This window comes from Sus scrofa, chromosome 5 (genome assembly GCF_054392235.1).
Source record: "Sus scrofa isolate SSC_HxYL_T2T_F1_AM1 chromosome 5, Sscrofa_HxYL_maternal_Yorkshire_Landrace_v2.0, whole genome shotgun sequence".
Lineage (NCBI taxonomy): Eukaryota > Metazoa > Chordata > Mammalia > Artiodactyla > Suidae > Sus > Sus scrofa.
In genome coordinates this window covers 71,179,899-71,194,739 of record NC_139387.1, presented here as the reverse complement: position 1 = coordinate 71,194,739, position 14,841 = coordinate 71,179,899, and the positions used below count along the sequence as shown (strand labels likewise).

The window sequence follows — 14,841 nt, the reverse complement described above, 5'->3', positions numbered from 1 at the left end:
TTGTGGTTCTATTTGTTTATTTGCTTGGATTTTTGCAGTAAAATATACATAACATAAAATCGATCATGTTAACCTTTTTTTTTTTTTTTTTTTTTTTGTCTTTTTGCTATTTCTTTGGGCCGCTTCTGCGGCATGTGGAGGTTCCCAGGCTAGGGGTTGAATCGGAGCTGTAGCCACCGGCCTACGCCAGAGCCACAGCAACGCGGGATCCGAGCCGCGTCTGCAACCTACACCACAGCTCACAGCATCGCCGGATCACAGCATCGCCGGATCGTTAACCCACTGAGCAAGGGCAGGGACCAAACCCACAACCTCATGGTTCCTAGTCGGATTCGTTAACCACTGCGCCACGACGGGAACTCCAATGTTAACCATTTTTAAGCATGCCATTCTCTGGTGTTAAGTAATACATTTACGTTCTGGGTGCCATATCATGTTTTTAAGACTTATCCATATTATTATATGTGGTTGCATGGAGGTCACTCATTTTTATTCCTCTAAAGTGTCCCGTTGAGTGAACATTCTGTTAGTGGAATTTACCATCATTTATTATTCATTCTACCATTAAAGGACCTATGGGTTGTTTTTTTTTTTTTTTTCTTTCTTTCTTTCTTTTGCTTTGCGTTTGCTAGTCCAAATAGTAGTGCTTGAGCATTCTTGCATGTATCTCCTGGGGCACATGTGCAGGAATCCTTAGTGCATATAATTTCTGGTGGAATTGATGTATTTTACTGGTTTGATTTTCTATAAGAGACGCTATGAATATATTAAATTTCCACTTAGAAAAAGAAAAGTAGGGAGTTCCCACTGTGGCGCAGGGGAAATGAACCTGTATCTATGAAGATGTGGGTTCAATCTCTGGCCTCGATTAATGAGTCAGCGATCCCACATGGTCATGAGCTGCAGTGTGGGTCACAGATGCGGCTCGGATCCCACATTGCTGTGGCTATGGTGTAGGCTGGCAGCTGCAACTCTGATTCGACCCCTAGCCCGGAACGTCTCTGTGTGGCAGGTGCAGTCCTAAAAAGCAGAGAGAAAGAAAAGAAAAGTAAAGAAAGAAATTGGGACGTTTTCATAGAGCGAAAGGGCAGGGCACAGTCTGTGTGAGATGGGAAGCAGAAAGGCCCAGGAAGAACAGCTGAGGCATGTCTACAGACTGAGGGCACCGGGTACTCCGCCAGCTCTGTAAATGCTACGGTGAGCAGTGGGCTGGGGCTCAGGAGACCTGGGAGCTCTCCCAGCTCTGCCACAAAGAATGAATCATCCTGCCTCCTTGGCCCCTGGTTCTGTAAAATGAGGGGTTGGACCCACAGGATCAGAAACCTTCCTTCCACTGGGAGTTTCCCAGCGGCCTAGTGGTTAAGGATTCAGTGTTGTCACTGCTGTGGCTCAGGTTCGATCCCTGGCCCAGGAACTTCCTCATGCCTCTGATGTGGCCAAAAAAGGAAAAGAAAGGAAAGAAATGTCCTTTCCAGCTCTGCTAGTTTGGAGTCCTAAGCAGGTCAGAGTAGGGAAACAGGGGCTAACCATGAGTATTCTATCTAGAGGTCAGAAGGAGAGGGCTAGAGGCCCAGATAGGATAGAACTCTGCCTCCCCAGGATCCAAAAGAGGACTAAAGACAAAGACTGAGCCCAGCCCTCACCAGCCAATAGAAGCTACGCTGTGGTAAATGTCTAACAGGGCCTCTCTGGGGTGGGGAACCCTTGATTTGTAACACTTTCTGCTTTATTCGATTGTAAATACTCCCACTACGGCCAATGTCAAGCTGCCCGTGTATAACAGAGCTCACAAAATCCAGGCTGACTGCAGCACACCAAAGGGAAGTGGACTGGCCCTGAGAGGTAAGGCTCGGGTGACACCGCACAGGCCAGGAGGGGAAACCGAGGCAAGTTACTCACACAACTCCCAGCACTTCAGACTCGGTGGAAGGCTGGGGAAATGGCAGTTGCCTCCACGCAGGGAGGATCCCTAGACTGGTGTGTGTACAGTCTTCACTCATCTGGGTGGGCAAGAGGAATCAGGAAACAGCAGGTGCAGGAGCCCCAGTGAGCGGAAGCAGCCCCCACACCTGCACCACACCATTTTTCTGCAGAACCAGAGCCCTCCGACTATAACATGTGGGGCAGATATGATGCACGCAGGCTTTGCCCATTGAGTGAGTCTTTGTCTCTTTTGTGCTCCTTTGGTTCAGTTCCCAGGTTAATTGGCTGTTCCTTCAAGCCCATGTCTTGGGACTTACAGCCTCAAACACCAAGAAAGGAAGGGAAGGAAGGAACATTTATTGAGTGTCCAAATGGGCCAAGGCATTTCGTCTGTGTTGTTACACTCAGTGCTCCCAACGTGACATCCCAAAGTAGCTGCAGACACCATTCAGAGAGATTCTGGGACTTGCCTTAGATGCTCCAGATGGTAACTGATAGAGATGCTTTTGAACCACCAATCTGCATGCTTCTGAAAGCCATACTCCCTTCACCTGCCCCGATCCTCCTGTCTAAGTGGGTATGGGGTCTGGGACACTTGTCTCACCCCTTGCCCTGGTATCTTTGAGAATTTCCCTTTACCGGTTTTGCCCTTTGCTGACTTCATAACTGGCAGTCAGAAAACCTCAGTAGTCAACACTCAAACCTTACACGTCAGTTGACACAGTATCGGACTTAAGAAATCAATTTTATCTTAAACCAAAATTAAATCTTTCAACCATATATCACATACAATCACAAGCCCAGGGACAGAAAGAGTGCTGAGGGGAGAGGGCCACAGAACACCCGTGAAGAGGGGACTTCCAGCTCTTGCAGCTGAGACTTTGAAAAGCTACATAACATTCTTTTACATGAAGAGTTAAGCCCTCAACAAAGGAAGGGAAATGCCAGGTGCCAAAGAAGCAGGCAGCAGTGGAAGTTGCTGGGGGGTGTGCATGAGCTGCCAAAGGGAGGCTCTGGTCCTCCAAGGGGCTGAGATTTTAACGCCCATGTGGATCCAGAAGAGAAGACCTTGGGGCCCACCAGACCGGAAATAGGAAAACATACCTTCCCACATAAAGCTAGACATCTTTAAGGGAGCCTCAGCAAAGAAGCTGGTCTGTCTCTGTCTGCCTTCTCGCTGGAGAAAAAAATGGTCTTGAAAGTGTACAACTACAGGAGTTCCCATTGTGGCTCAGCAGTTAATGAACCCAACTAGGATCCATGAGGATTCAGGTTCCATCCCTGCCCTCGCTCAGCGGCTTAAGGATCCGGTGTTGCTGTGAGCTGTGGTGTAGGTCTCAGGCGCGGCTCGGATCTGGCTGTGGTGTCAGCCGGCAGCTACAACTCCAGTTCAGCCACTAGCCTGGGAATCTCCATGTGCAGCAAGTATAGCCCTAAAAAGCAAAAAAAAGAAGGAAGGAAGGGAGGGAGGGAGGAAGGAAAGAGAAAGAAAGGAAGGAAGGAAGAAAGAGAAAGAAAGGGAGGAAGGAATGAAGAGAAGCTGTAACTCTAACCCTGTGCTCACCCAGATTTAGGGTTCAAATTTATATTATCAGAGCTTCCATGCCTGTCTGCTTGTATCTCTCACAAGCGTCCTATCTTAGTAAATCTGTTTCTTGCCTATCCAAAAAAAAAAAAAAAAAAAAAAAAAAATTATGTTATCCGCATGGTTGAAAAACCTCCTTTGTCCCAAGAAAGTAACATAGAAATTGGTCTCAGACCAATAATATCTCTGAGGGTCTGATAAAATTAACTGCAAAACTACTTTAAAAGATGTGTCCTCTATGTGAGCCCCCTGCATATTCCAGCAGAAAAGAACTTGATAGACTAGAGATTCAAAAATCAGAAAACGCACCTGAAAAAAAGAGCCCCTTTCGGCCATGTCAGTCATTAAAACCAAATATTTGAACATAAGACCCAAACTCCTAGTTACTATACATCAAGTATTGAAGCGAGATTTTTTAAAAATAATGAAACACATTAAATCACATTGTTCTTAGAGTTCCTGTTGTGGCTCAGTGTGTTAAGGACCTGACATTTGTCTCTGTGAGAATGCGGGTTCGATCCCTGGCCGCACTTGGTGGATTAAGGATCTGGTGTTGCCGTGGGTGTGGCATAGGCTGGCAGCTGCAGCTCCAATTCGACCCCTAGCCCAGGAATTGCCATGTGTCACAGGTGCAGGCATAAAAAGAAAAAAAAAAAGTTACACTGTTCTTACTATTCCTATATTGTGTAAGATTTTTTTATGTTTAAGTGAGAGCAAAGAGATCTTTTACAATGCAAATAAGTGAAAGTTGTATTACCTTTTTTTTTTTTTTTTTCCTTTTAGGGCCACCTCTGCCACATATGGAAGTTCCCAGGCTAGCAGTTGAATTGGAGCTGCCACTAGCAGCCTCAGCCAGAGCCACAGCAACGTGAGATCCGAGCCGCATCTGTGACCTACACCACAGTTCATGGCAACACCGGATCCTTAACCCACTGAGCAAGGCCAGGGGTCAAACCCACATCCTCATGGATGCTAGTCACGTTCATTACCACTGAACCACAATGAGAACTCCAGTAATATTATCTTTAAATATTGTTCTCTCCAATGTTTTGTCATCCTTTATATTTTTATATGTGACTATGTAATTTTATCTCATCCTTTTTAATGTCTATGTAAACTCATAGAATTTATATTTGAGTACATAATCTATGACTATATTTATATTTAAATATTTTATCTATTTGAGGATATATTCTCAAAATCATTACACTGATGAAATACAAAATCAAAAAAATTTATAGACTAGTGAATTAAAAATATACTTATTGGAGCTCCCATCATAGCTCAGTGGGTTAAGAACCCAATTAATATCCATGAGGATGCGGGTTCTATACCTGGCCTTGCTCAGTGGGTTAAGGATCCGGCATTGCTGTGAGCTGTGGTGTAGGTCGATGATGTGATCTGGATCCCACGTTGCTGTGTCTGTGGTGTTGCTGTGGCTGTGGCTGGCAGCTGCAGCACCAATTCAACCCCTGCCCTGGGAACTTCCATATGATGCAGGTGTGGCCCTATTAAAAAAAAAAGGAAAGAAATACACTTCTTTTTTCAAGTACATATTGAACATTTACAGCCGTATAGTAAATCTCAAACAAATGCCAGAGGAGCTATGTGTTTTTGTTTTCTGTGTTGCTGTAACAGATGACCACAAATTTAGTAGCTGAAAAGAACCCTAATTTATTGTCAGAGTTCTGTAGGTCAGAAGCCTGAAGTGGCTCTCACTAGGCTAAAATCAAAGTGTCAAAGTGTTTTGGCAGGGTGTTTTTCTTCCTGGAGGCTCTAGGGAAGAATCAGCTTCCTTGCTCTTTCTAGTTCTAGAGGCTTCCCACATTTTGTAATTCAGAGTCTTTTTCTTTAGTCTTCAAGGTCAGTGGCATTAGGCTGTACCCATCTCTTGCTGACAACTCTCTGGCTTTTTCTCTTATCCCTCCTCTTCCTATAACTATTACATGGGGTCCACCTGGATAATGCAGAATAACCTCCCCACCTCCAAGTCAACTGATCAGCAACCTTGATTCCATATGCAGCTCAAATAACCTGTTGCCATGTAACGTAACATAGTCAGTTCTAGAGTTGGAGACATCATGGCGGCACTAGCATTCTGACTTCCATATTACACATACAGATGACATCTCTGACCACATTAAAATAAAATTTAATTTAATAACATTTTAAAACTTCATATATCTGGAAATGTAAATATATACTTATAAATAATACAGAAGTCAAAAATAAATAATAATGGGAAAAAATAAACTGACAGTAATGAAAACACAATGTAGCCAAACTTATGAGATGTAGCTAAAGCAGTTCTTAGAGGGAAGTTTATAGCCTTCAAATGCATATATTAGAAAAGAAGAAAATTTTAAATTAATGAAGCAAGCAAGAACTTAGAAAAAGAATGGCAGAATGAATCCAAAGAGTGTAAAAAGGAAGGAAATGGTTTAAAAATTAGATCAGAGTGTAAAATGAAACAGAAAACAAAGAAATAATAAGAAAACATGGTGAAATCAAAAAGTAGTTCTTCTAAGCAATTAATAAATTAGACTTATTTCTGGCAAAGTGTATCAAGAAAAAATAAGAAACTTTAAACAAATAATTTTGGGAGAAAAGGGGGGAAATAACTATAGATTTAGTGGTGATTTTAAACATTTCTGCTCATAAATCTGAAACAGATTAAGTAGACAATCTCCCAGAAAAAGATAACCTACCACAGCTGACTCCATAAGAAATTGAAAATCTGAATTAAATCAATAGTGAAAAACCTACACTCAAAAAGACATGCATACACGCAATTCTACCAAGCCTTTGAGGGACAGATTGCCCCTAATTTATATACTCTGTATTTAAGAAAAGAAAAACTACCGCTGATCAAAGAAGAGAAGTGGTCAGAGAAAGAATAAGGTGGGGTCTGGAAACCCAAACTGAAGGAAGAAACAATTCTCAAGAAGGCGGGTTGCTGAGAGCCCACAAACCTCAGCAAAACTTTTCTTCCGGGCTGAAGCACCCCCCCAGCCCTCCCACCCCTGCACCCTGAACCTCGCCTTCATGGTGCTGCAATGATGGCCATTCCCAAGAACTTTACATTGCCTTCGAAATTATCTGATCAGTGTCTGCCTCTCACTGTTGTGTCAGCTCCACATGAGCAGAAACTAGCTGTTAATTTTTTCTTCGTTGTTTGTTTAGTCTTCGTTACTTAACTGGTACCTGAAGCAGAATGGACACGCAACAAACAGCTGTTAAATGAATGCAGAGTGGAGCTTACACCATCATTGTGGCCTTGGGTCCCCTGAAACTTCAATGGAACAGCCAGGGCACAGAGCTGAGGCTAGACCAGCTCCTATGTGGTGGGTGCCCCATGTGCTGGGAGGCCCTAGGAGCCGGGGCTGAGATACTTCAAAGTGATCAGAGGATGGACGAAATGCCCAGAGTTGGTCAGTCCCCAGTGTCACCCAGACTGAGGAGTCCCAGGAGTGCAAATTACAGATCCGGGATGTGAGCACCCAAACCCTCATTAAGCACCTCACCCCACTGTCCTGCCCAGCTGGTCTCTCAGAGTGAGGCTGGGAAGCAGGATTGAAAGTGTTGAGGGGCTGACGGGGTTGGAGGAAGAAGAAAGGGAGTGGTAGCCAAAGAAGGCTAGAAAAACTAAGGGTTTGGTTAATAAGGCTGGGGAACATGATTTCTGATGTCTCCTTCGAAGGAAAGATCTTGGAGAGAGTTTAGTTCCGTATAAGACTTGGTTATGGATTTATAAAGGACCAAGACTGATCTGGGGATTAGGGGCTGAAGAGGGGAGACATGACGCCTGACAGGCTCCTGGAAGGTGGTCTGTAGCAGAAGGAGGGAGGTAAGCCAGGATGCTCGGTGTTCCTACTGCTTCATGGGAAAGACCATCAAGAACCAGAATATCCAATGTGTGCTTTTAACTTGTACCCTTATGAGATTTAAAGCTTCAGTGAAAGTTCTGCCACACCTAACAGCCTTCTGCTTATAGCTCACTTGGAGGAAAATTCAAGAATGCTCCATGTCCCAAATCTGGGCCCTGTGGCAGGGCATATGTTATGGGGATACTCAGAAGCAGAGAGGGAGGATGGGGACTTCAGCTGAAAGAGGAAGCAGGAGTTGAGGTGACCATCACACCTGACCCAGAGGAGTCCGTGCAGGTCCCTGGTGCTGCCTCTCCCCAGGACCTGCCCTGACCTCAAGGAACGGGGTGACATGCCTAGGTATAAGGAGCGGGTGGACCCCAGCCAATGTCCAGCTGCCGCCCCTGCTCCAGATAACTTTCTCAAAAGTGTCAGAGGTGAAAGGCTTCTATGGGGCTGTCTCTGGGGAGCCAAGAAAGGGAGAGAGCTGCTGGGAGACCATGTATTTTGGTCCCAGCTAGGGGTGGGGAGAATCTGAACCCCGAAGAGAAAGTGGTAGTGGAGGACTCGGAAGGAGAGGTTAGCAGGCTGCACCTGTAGGGTCTGTAGAGAAGAGGAAGGGCTGTCTGGCTCAGGGAGCCAACCCAAGACCTGCCAAGGCTCACCAGAAGTTGATGTAATAGCCCAGAAGGGGGAGTTCCCCGGTGGCCTAGGGGTTAAGGATCTGGTATTGTGACTGCTATGGCATGGATTCGATCCCTGCCCCTGGAACTTCCACATGCCAAAAGATTAAAAAAATATATATATAATAAATAAACAAGTAGCACAGGAGGCAGAGAAGAGTAAGGGCCAGAAACTTGGCTTTCCATCTCCTGGGCAGGGGTACTTTAGGAGAGCCCGGCAGACCCTGCTCCAGCCCTCCCTCCACCCTGAGAAAAGTGATTGAATAGAAGAGGGGGTGTAACTTGGCCTAGAGAACAGAGGCCTTCTGTGGGGAAGCCCAGGCTCTAGTGGAGGCTGTTAGTTCTCGGCATCCTCAATCCCCCCTTGGCATGTTTTTTCCTAAAGGTCCCCAGCCCCTCATCATTCTTTCAGAGTCTCATCCCTCCCCACCAGACCCCATGCCTGCTTTGACATTCAAAACTAACGGTGAAGATATGGGCCATAATCTGGGGGTGGGGGCAGGACTGCTGCTGACAGCTCTCTGAGGAAGGGATTCTGGCACCCGGCCAAAAGGGTGGTTTTCCACAAGTAACCCTTCAGATCACATCCCTGTGTGGCTTGGCACTTGAGAGGACCCTCCTGGAGAGTGGAGGAGGTTGGGAAAGAGCAGGAGGATGGAAAAAATGAAGAGGAAAGGAAACCAAAGAGTGAGATAGAGAACTGATCTAACCAGATGAGCCTACAGGGGTGTGAGGTTTTATGAGCAGTGTGGAAACAACAGTAGTTCACAGGCTGGCAGGAAGGTTAAATGACCATGTGTGAGCTCCTAGCACACAGGCCGACAGAGAAGAGACCTACGCTTAAGTCCCTTGTTTGCAGTTCTGAACAATCCCATAGCAAACTCTTTTGGCCATAAAATCAGATGTCAGTTGGTGTGAGGCTGGTTATAGTTGTTATCCGCCCCACTTAAATAATCAAGAGTTTTGCTGCAGAAAGGTTGTACTTGGCAGTGATCACTGCCCCAGCCCTGCAAGGATGTTGTGTGGTTCTAGTTTCTTCCCCAAACCTGAACCACTCTGAATGGATCTGACTCCAAGAGTTTCTGATAAAAGTGTGTGGACCTGTGCTCAGTCCTGGTTCCCTTCCTTTTCTAAACTGCCCATCTCTGTGTAAGTGGCAGTGTGGGGAGAGGAGTGGGGACATGCAGCTGTGAACAGGGGGGCAGTGTTGGCATCTCTGTATGCAGGTGCATGAGTAGAAGAGGTGGGTCGCTGAACACAGCCCACATTTTGTCAGAGGCAGGTGGAGACAAGTTAAATGCTTGGCGAGCGGAAGAGACAAGAGACCACGGAGAGACTGCTGTGATGGGGGCGCCTTTGAAGAGCGCAGGTCCTCTGACAGAGTTTGCCCTTTAATACTCTCCCAGCACCCAGCGCACGGAAAAGGGGTGGGGGCAGTGGCAGTGACAGTGACTGCATGAGTGAGAAACAGCCACAGTAGCGCTTCAACGGCATCAGAGGTCGGCCTGCCACCTGAGGGGGGCAACTCCCAGAAGACCTGCCTGGGAGGTGCAAAGAAGAGACACCAGCACCCAGCTGGGGAGGTGCCAGCTCCCCCAAGGCCACAGCTGGGGCACAGGAAGAACTTCCTGGGCAGGGGCCATGGCCCGGTCACCTCTCTGCTGGCTGTGGGTTCTGGGTACCCTGGCAGGGCTCTCCGCTACCCCAGCCCCCCAGAGCTGTCCAGAGAAGCACTACTGGGCTCGGGGCGAACTGTGCTGCCAGATGTGCCAGCCAGGTAAGAGGCAGCCTTGCCAAGGGCCGGTTGTGTGGGGAGAGGGGACCAGGCTTGGGGCAAAGGGAAGCAGAGAGGGATCTGAGCTCCAATAAGGAGAGGAAGCCTGAGGTGGCCAAGAGGCCACACCTGAGGGTGGGCGCGCAGCCTTCTGCAGCCCTTGACCCTAGACTTCTGCTCACAGGAACGTTCCTGGTGAAGGACTGTGACCAGCACGGAAAGGCTGCTCGCTGTGATCCGTGTAAACAGGGGGTGTCCTTCTCACCAGACTACCACAGCCGGCCCCACTGTGAGAGCTGCCGGCACTGTAACTCTGGTGAGCGTTTGGGGGAGCAGAGAGGAGGGGGAGTCAGAGCTTCAGCTGCTTCAAGACAGTGGCAAGTGGAGCCCATGGTGGGCAATGGGGCGCTGATGTAGTGGGGAGAGCTGTGGTGAAGTGACTGAGGGAAGCGGCAGGCAGAATTTGAGGCATTGCTGAGAAGGGGTCTACAGCTAATATCAAGGCAACACAGAGGAAGAAGTGGCTCCAGCACTAGATTTCAGATGAGCAGCCCCTCACTGATGAACTGGCTGCATTCTCAGTGCACATTTATTTGGAACTTGGAATACATTGTTCAAAGGATATAGCAGTACCAGCCAGTGGACATCTTTTTTTTTTTTTTTTTTGCCCCAAAGCCAATTTAGGAAAAAGAATGTGTATGAGGATTGTATTTTAATTTATTTTGTAATTTCATCTTGTTTTAAATTAAGAAATGAAATATCTTGGGAGTTCCCATTGTGGCTTAGTGGGTTAGGGATCTGACGTCTCTGTGAAGATGCGGTTCCATCCCTGATCTCTCTCAGTGGGTTAAGGATCTGGAATTGCTGTGAGCTGTGCTGTAGGTCGAAGATGTGGCTCAGATCCAGTATTGCTGTGGCTGTGGCGTTGGTCAGCAACTGCAGCTCCGATTCAACCCCTAGCCCGAGAACTTCCATATGCCACAGGAGTGGCCATAAAAAGAAAAAAAAAAAAAAAAGAATATCTACAGCTGTGTTGTGAATACTTTCATTATTTCTCCATTTTAGCTAGAATTTCAGAAACTATGTACCCATGAACATAGATTAGCAGATTTAAAGTGGCCCCTTGGTAGCTCCCTGGTCACCTAGCAATTAAGGACCCAGTGTTGTCACTGCTATGACAATGGGTTCGATCCCTGGCCCAAGAATCTTCATGGCCAAAAAACTAAAGCGGCCTCTTGGAACAAATGTTCTCCAGGAGGGCACTTCTGAGGACTATTTAACTGAGCCACAACACTGCTTGCCTGGGTCTAATTAGGCATTTTAATACTGTACTCTTTAAAATAACTACAGTGTTTTGCCACTGCAAATCAAATGGCAACATCTATAATACACAACAAGTATCCCCAGTCTATTTAACCTAGAAATATGATTGTTAATGGACACTTTTCTCTCCTTGGCAACAACCCTGGCGAGATTGGGATTTTTTTAGTCAAACGCCCTCCTCACTCTGCAGGCCCCACTGGAAGGCCTTTTCCTGATCCTGAGCCAGTCTGCACTCCTTTGCCTGTGCTCCAGACAAGCCTAAGCCATGGACCCTCTCTGTGAGCCAGCCCCTCGATCCATCCCACAGCACTCAGGCATCTGTAAGATGGACAAGTGCCTGAAATCCCTGTGGAATTCTGAGCACAGATTACACGTGGTAAAGGGAACTCTGAAGTTTCTGGAGACTCATCACTGAAAACAACGACCCTTCACCCATTTTTAACCAATGCCTTTCTCTAACCCTTCCCTTCCCATCCCGTTAAGCCCCCTGGATCTTTGACTTTCCTACCCTTCTTATTTTCACCACCACCATTCCCTCTCCCATCACCACTCTTCCCTTGCAGATCCTTGGCTCACAGCTGACTCACAATTCCTGGTAAGGCACAACTATGAGTCAGAATTCAGAAACAAAAGGCCATAGAGGCATAAGGAAGAAAAGGAATTTACACTCTTTCCTGACAAAAGGCAACTGCTAAAGAAATTGTTCGAGTTGATAGTAGTCTTTGGCATCCTTGAATGTTCCTTTCTGCACCCCTCTCCCACCTATCAGGGCTCCTGTCCCTGGGCTCCCATGAGTGCACTGCCCTAGGACCCCACCAGGCCCCCCACTGCCTTCCCCAGAATCACCCTTCTCTTCTCAACGCCCCTATCATCAACACAGCTCACACAATGCCCTTCATACCCATCTCCCCCAGGATCACTGATTGGCAGTCACCTGACCTCTACATTGAACACAATTTATATTTTAAAGGCAAAGGATGTCAGTAATCAACTTTACTCTCTAGTACAGTTAAGTACCTATAGGGGACCACAGCAGCACTATTCCTAATTGCTAAAAACTGGAAACTACCCAAATGCACAATAACAGTAGGATGGATGAATAATTTGTGGCATATTCACACACAGTGGAATACTATACAGCAGTGAGAATGAAGGATTTGCAATCACACGCAATCACCTGGCTGAGTAAAGGCAGCCAGGCACAATGAGTACGCACACATGATGCCATGTATGTAGTTCAGAAACTGGCAGAGGAGTTCCCGTTGTGGCGCAGTGGTTAACGAATCCGACTAGGAACCATGAGGTTGCAGGTTCGGTCCCTGCCCTTGCTCAGTGGGTTAGGGATCTGGCGTTGCTGTGAGCTGTGGTGTAGGTTGCAGACGCAGCTCGGATCCCACGTTGCTGTGGCTCTGGCTCAGGCTGGAGGCTACAGCTCCGATTCGACCCCTAGCCTGGGAACCTCCATATGCCGAGGGAGCGGCCCAAAGAAATAGCAAAAAGACAAAAAAAAAAAAAAAAAAGAAAGAAAAGAAACTGGCAGAACCAACTCATGGTTTTAGAAAGTCAGGCTAGTTGCTATTCTTGGGGGGATGGGAGGAGGCATTAGAGACTAGAAAGGAACACTGCTTTCTAAATTGGTGCCCATTACACCTGTGAGTCCAGTTTTCCCAGTTCTCAAGCTTTACACTTCTGACACATGTACCTCTCTAAAGTATAATTCAATAAGAAATTATAAAAGCACTAGTAAGAGAGAAAATCATGTAAACTGTTTCTACTTCTGAAACATGAATCTTCTAAAAAGCCCGAGTTTCTCTTAAATAAAAATAACATGAGTGGCAAAGGCACTGGGTGACAGTGAGGGAGGGGCAGGTCTTGGGGTGGTGGGGGAACCAGAAGGACAGCAGGTCCCGGGAGGTGGGCCTGGGATGGGGCTGGAGGAGTGGGGGAGAGATTAACCTTGTGTGTTCCTTGGCTTCCTCTGTCACTAGGTCTTTTCGTTCAAAACTGCACCCTCACTGCCAACGCCAAGTGTGCCTGCCCTGAGGGCTGGCAGTGCAGGGACAAGGAGTGTACAGAGTGTGATGGTCCAGCCCAGACCCCAGGCCCACACCCACAACCCTCCCACTCACCTTATGCTGAAGGTAAGTTCTCCGCAACCCTTTGTTTAAGGGTCCCACCCCGACCAGCACCCCCTCTGCCAGGCTCAGCCCCGTATAAATTGCCAAGTCGGCTGTCTCGGCCTTCGCATCTCTGCCTCCTTAGTAGAGAGTGACTTCGGCCTTCAGCCTAGCCTTGTGCCCTCTGGGCCCCCTGCAGCCACTCATCTGGTTTCCTTTTCCAGCAATACCAGAGGCCAGGACCAGCCGGTACACTCAGACTCTGGCTGACGTCGGGCAGGTTCCTGTCCCAACTATCTCCACCTACTTGTCTTGTGAGTTTTCCCCCCACTCCCCACCCCAAGAGAGAGAATACAGACAGGAGGGTCCAGGAGAGAAGCCAGCCAGAAAGCTCCTAGGGGCAGGATAAGAAGAGGCAGAAGCAGAGCCCAGGGATTAGGAAAGGATTCAGTCCATTGCTAGGAGTAGGGGAGGAAGGTGGGGAAAGGGAAGAGGCAGGGGTGACAGGAGGGATGGGCTGAGGAGAGTCTAGGGCTAAGCCCTCCCAAAAACCCCCTTGTGGCCCCTGCCCATCACAGCCCAAAGGTGCAGCTCGGAGTGCATCCGCATCCTTGTGGTCCTCTCTGGAGTGTTTCTTGCTTTCACCGTAGTCGGAGCCCTGTTCCTCTATCAACAAAGAAAATATGGATTAAGTAAGAGACAAAATATAGGTTCCTGCACTGCCCCCCTCCCACCCACCCACCATCTCGGCTTTGCTACCCAATTCGGAACCTCACTGAACCAGCTCCATCTTTACTACCCTGTTGCCTCTCTTCCCCTCCTAGTAGCTGGGGCCCTGCGGATAGCCCGCCTTTGCTCACCTAGGCACCCTTCACCCCTCCCCCATTACGGGCCAACACTCATCCGATTCTCCCTCTGCAGACACCGGAGAATGTCCAGTGGCGCCAGCGGAGCCTTGTCCTTACAGCTACCCCAGGGAGGAGGAGGGCAGCGCCATCCCCATTCAGGAAGATTACCGAAAACCAGAGCTCGCTTCCTACCTCTGAGCCAGCGCTCCGCGGAGGAGAAGCCATCACTGCCATCAAGCCCGAGCTTCCATCCCACCTCACCCGACATCCAGGGGGATCGAGAGCTGGCACCCCCAATTTCAGCACTACCCCTTCATCAGAACCCTTTCCCGTGTGCAGACTTGGGAAACTGGCCAATGTGCCTTTTCGGGACTGGTGTGTCGAGGACACAGGGGACGAGGTGGAGGGGTGGGGAAGCAAGAGCCCGGGTGTGTCCCGGCCATCCAGCTTGCACCCTGTGCTGCAAGAGGGCTGGGGCTCCAGGTGGAAAACACACCTTGGCCTACGGAAGGCCAGCGCGCTATACCGCTGACCTAGAAACAGCGAAATAAAGTGACAGACGGCAGCTGCCCAGGTTTCCAGCTTTCTCGGAAATTTCAGTCTCCAAGCGCAGGCCACGCCCAGCCGCCCTGCAGACCCGGGGCCCGGGGGCGGAGCTTTCGCCCGCGCAGACGCGCGAGGCCGGCGGTAAGGGGCGGGCAGGTGGGGCGCCCAAAGAAAGT

At 48.2% G+C, this 14,841-nt stretch overlaps 1 protein-coding gene and 1 long non-coding RNA gene across 4 annotated transcripts; one reads left to right on the top strand and one right to left on the bottom strand.

Annotated features, from left to right (window-relative positions):
- The first annotated feature begins 9,475 nt into the window (after nt 1–9,475).
- Nucleotides 9,476–14,684, top strand: CD27 (CD27 molecule). Of its 3 annotated transcripts, XM_085024676.1 has the most exons (7): nt 9,476–9,834; nt 10,016–10,147; nt 11,345–11,474; nt 13,143–13,295; nt 13,496–13,585; nt 13,850–13,963; nt 14,193–14,684. In XM_085024676.1, the coding sequence occupies exons 3-7, from the start codon at nt 11,420–11,422 to the stop codon at nt 14,315–14,317; spliced, it is 537 nt and encodes a 178-aa protein (XP_084880802.1). In that variant the 5' UTR covers nt 9,476–9,834; nt 10,016–10,147; nt 11,345–11,419; the 3' UTR covers nt 14,318–14,684.
- On the bottom strand, nt 10,369–14,730 carry LOC146403437 (uncharacterized). The gene is made up of 2 exons (XR_014803913.1): nt 14,312–14,730; nt 10,369–13,937 (listed from the first exon to the last, which is right to left on the bottom strand). It is a non-coding gene; the product is annotated as an uncharacterized LOC146403437 (long non-coding RNA).
- Between the last annotated feature and the right edge of the window lie 111 nt (nt 14,731–14,841).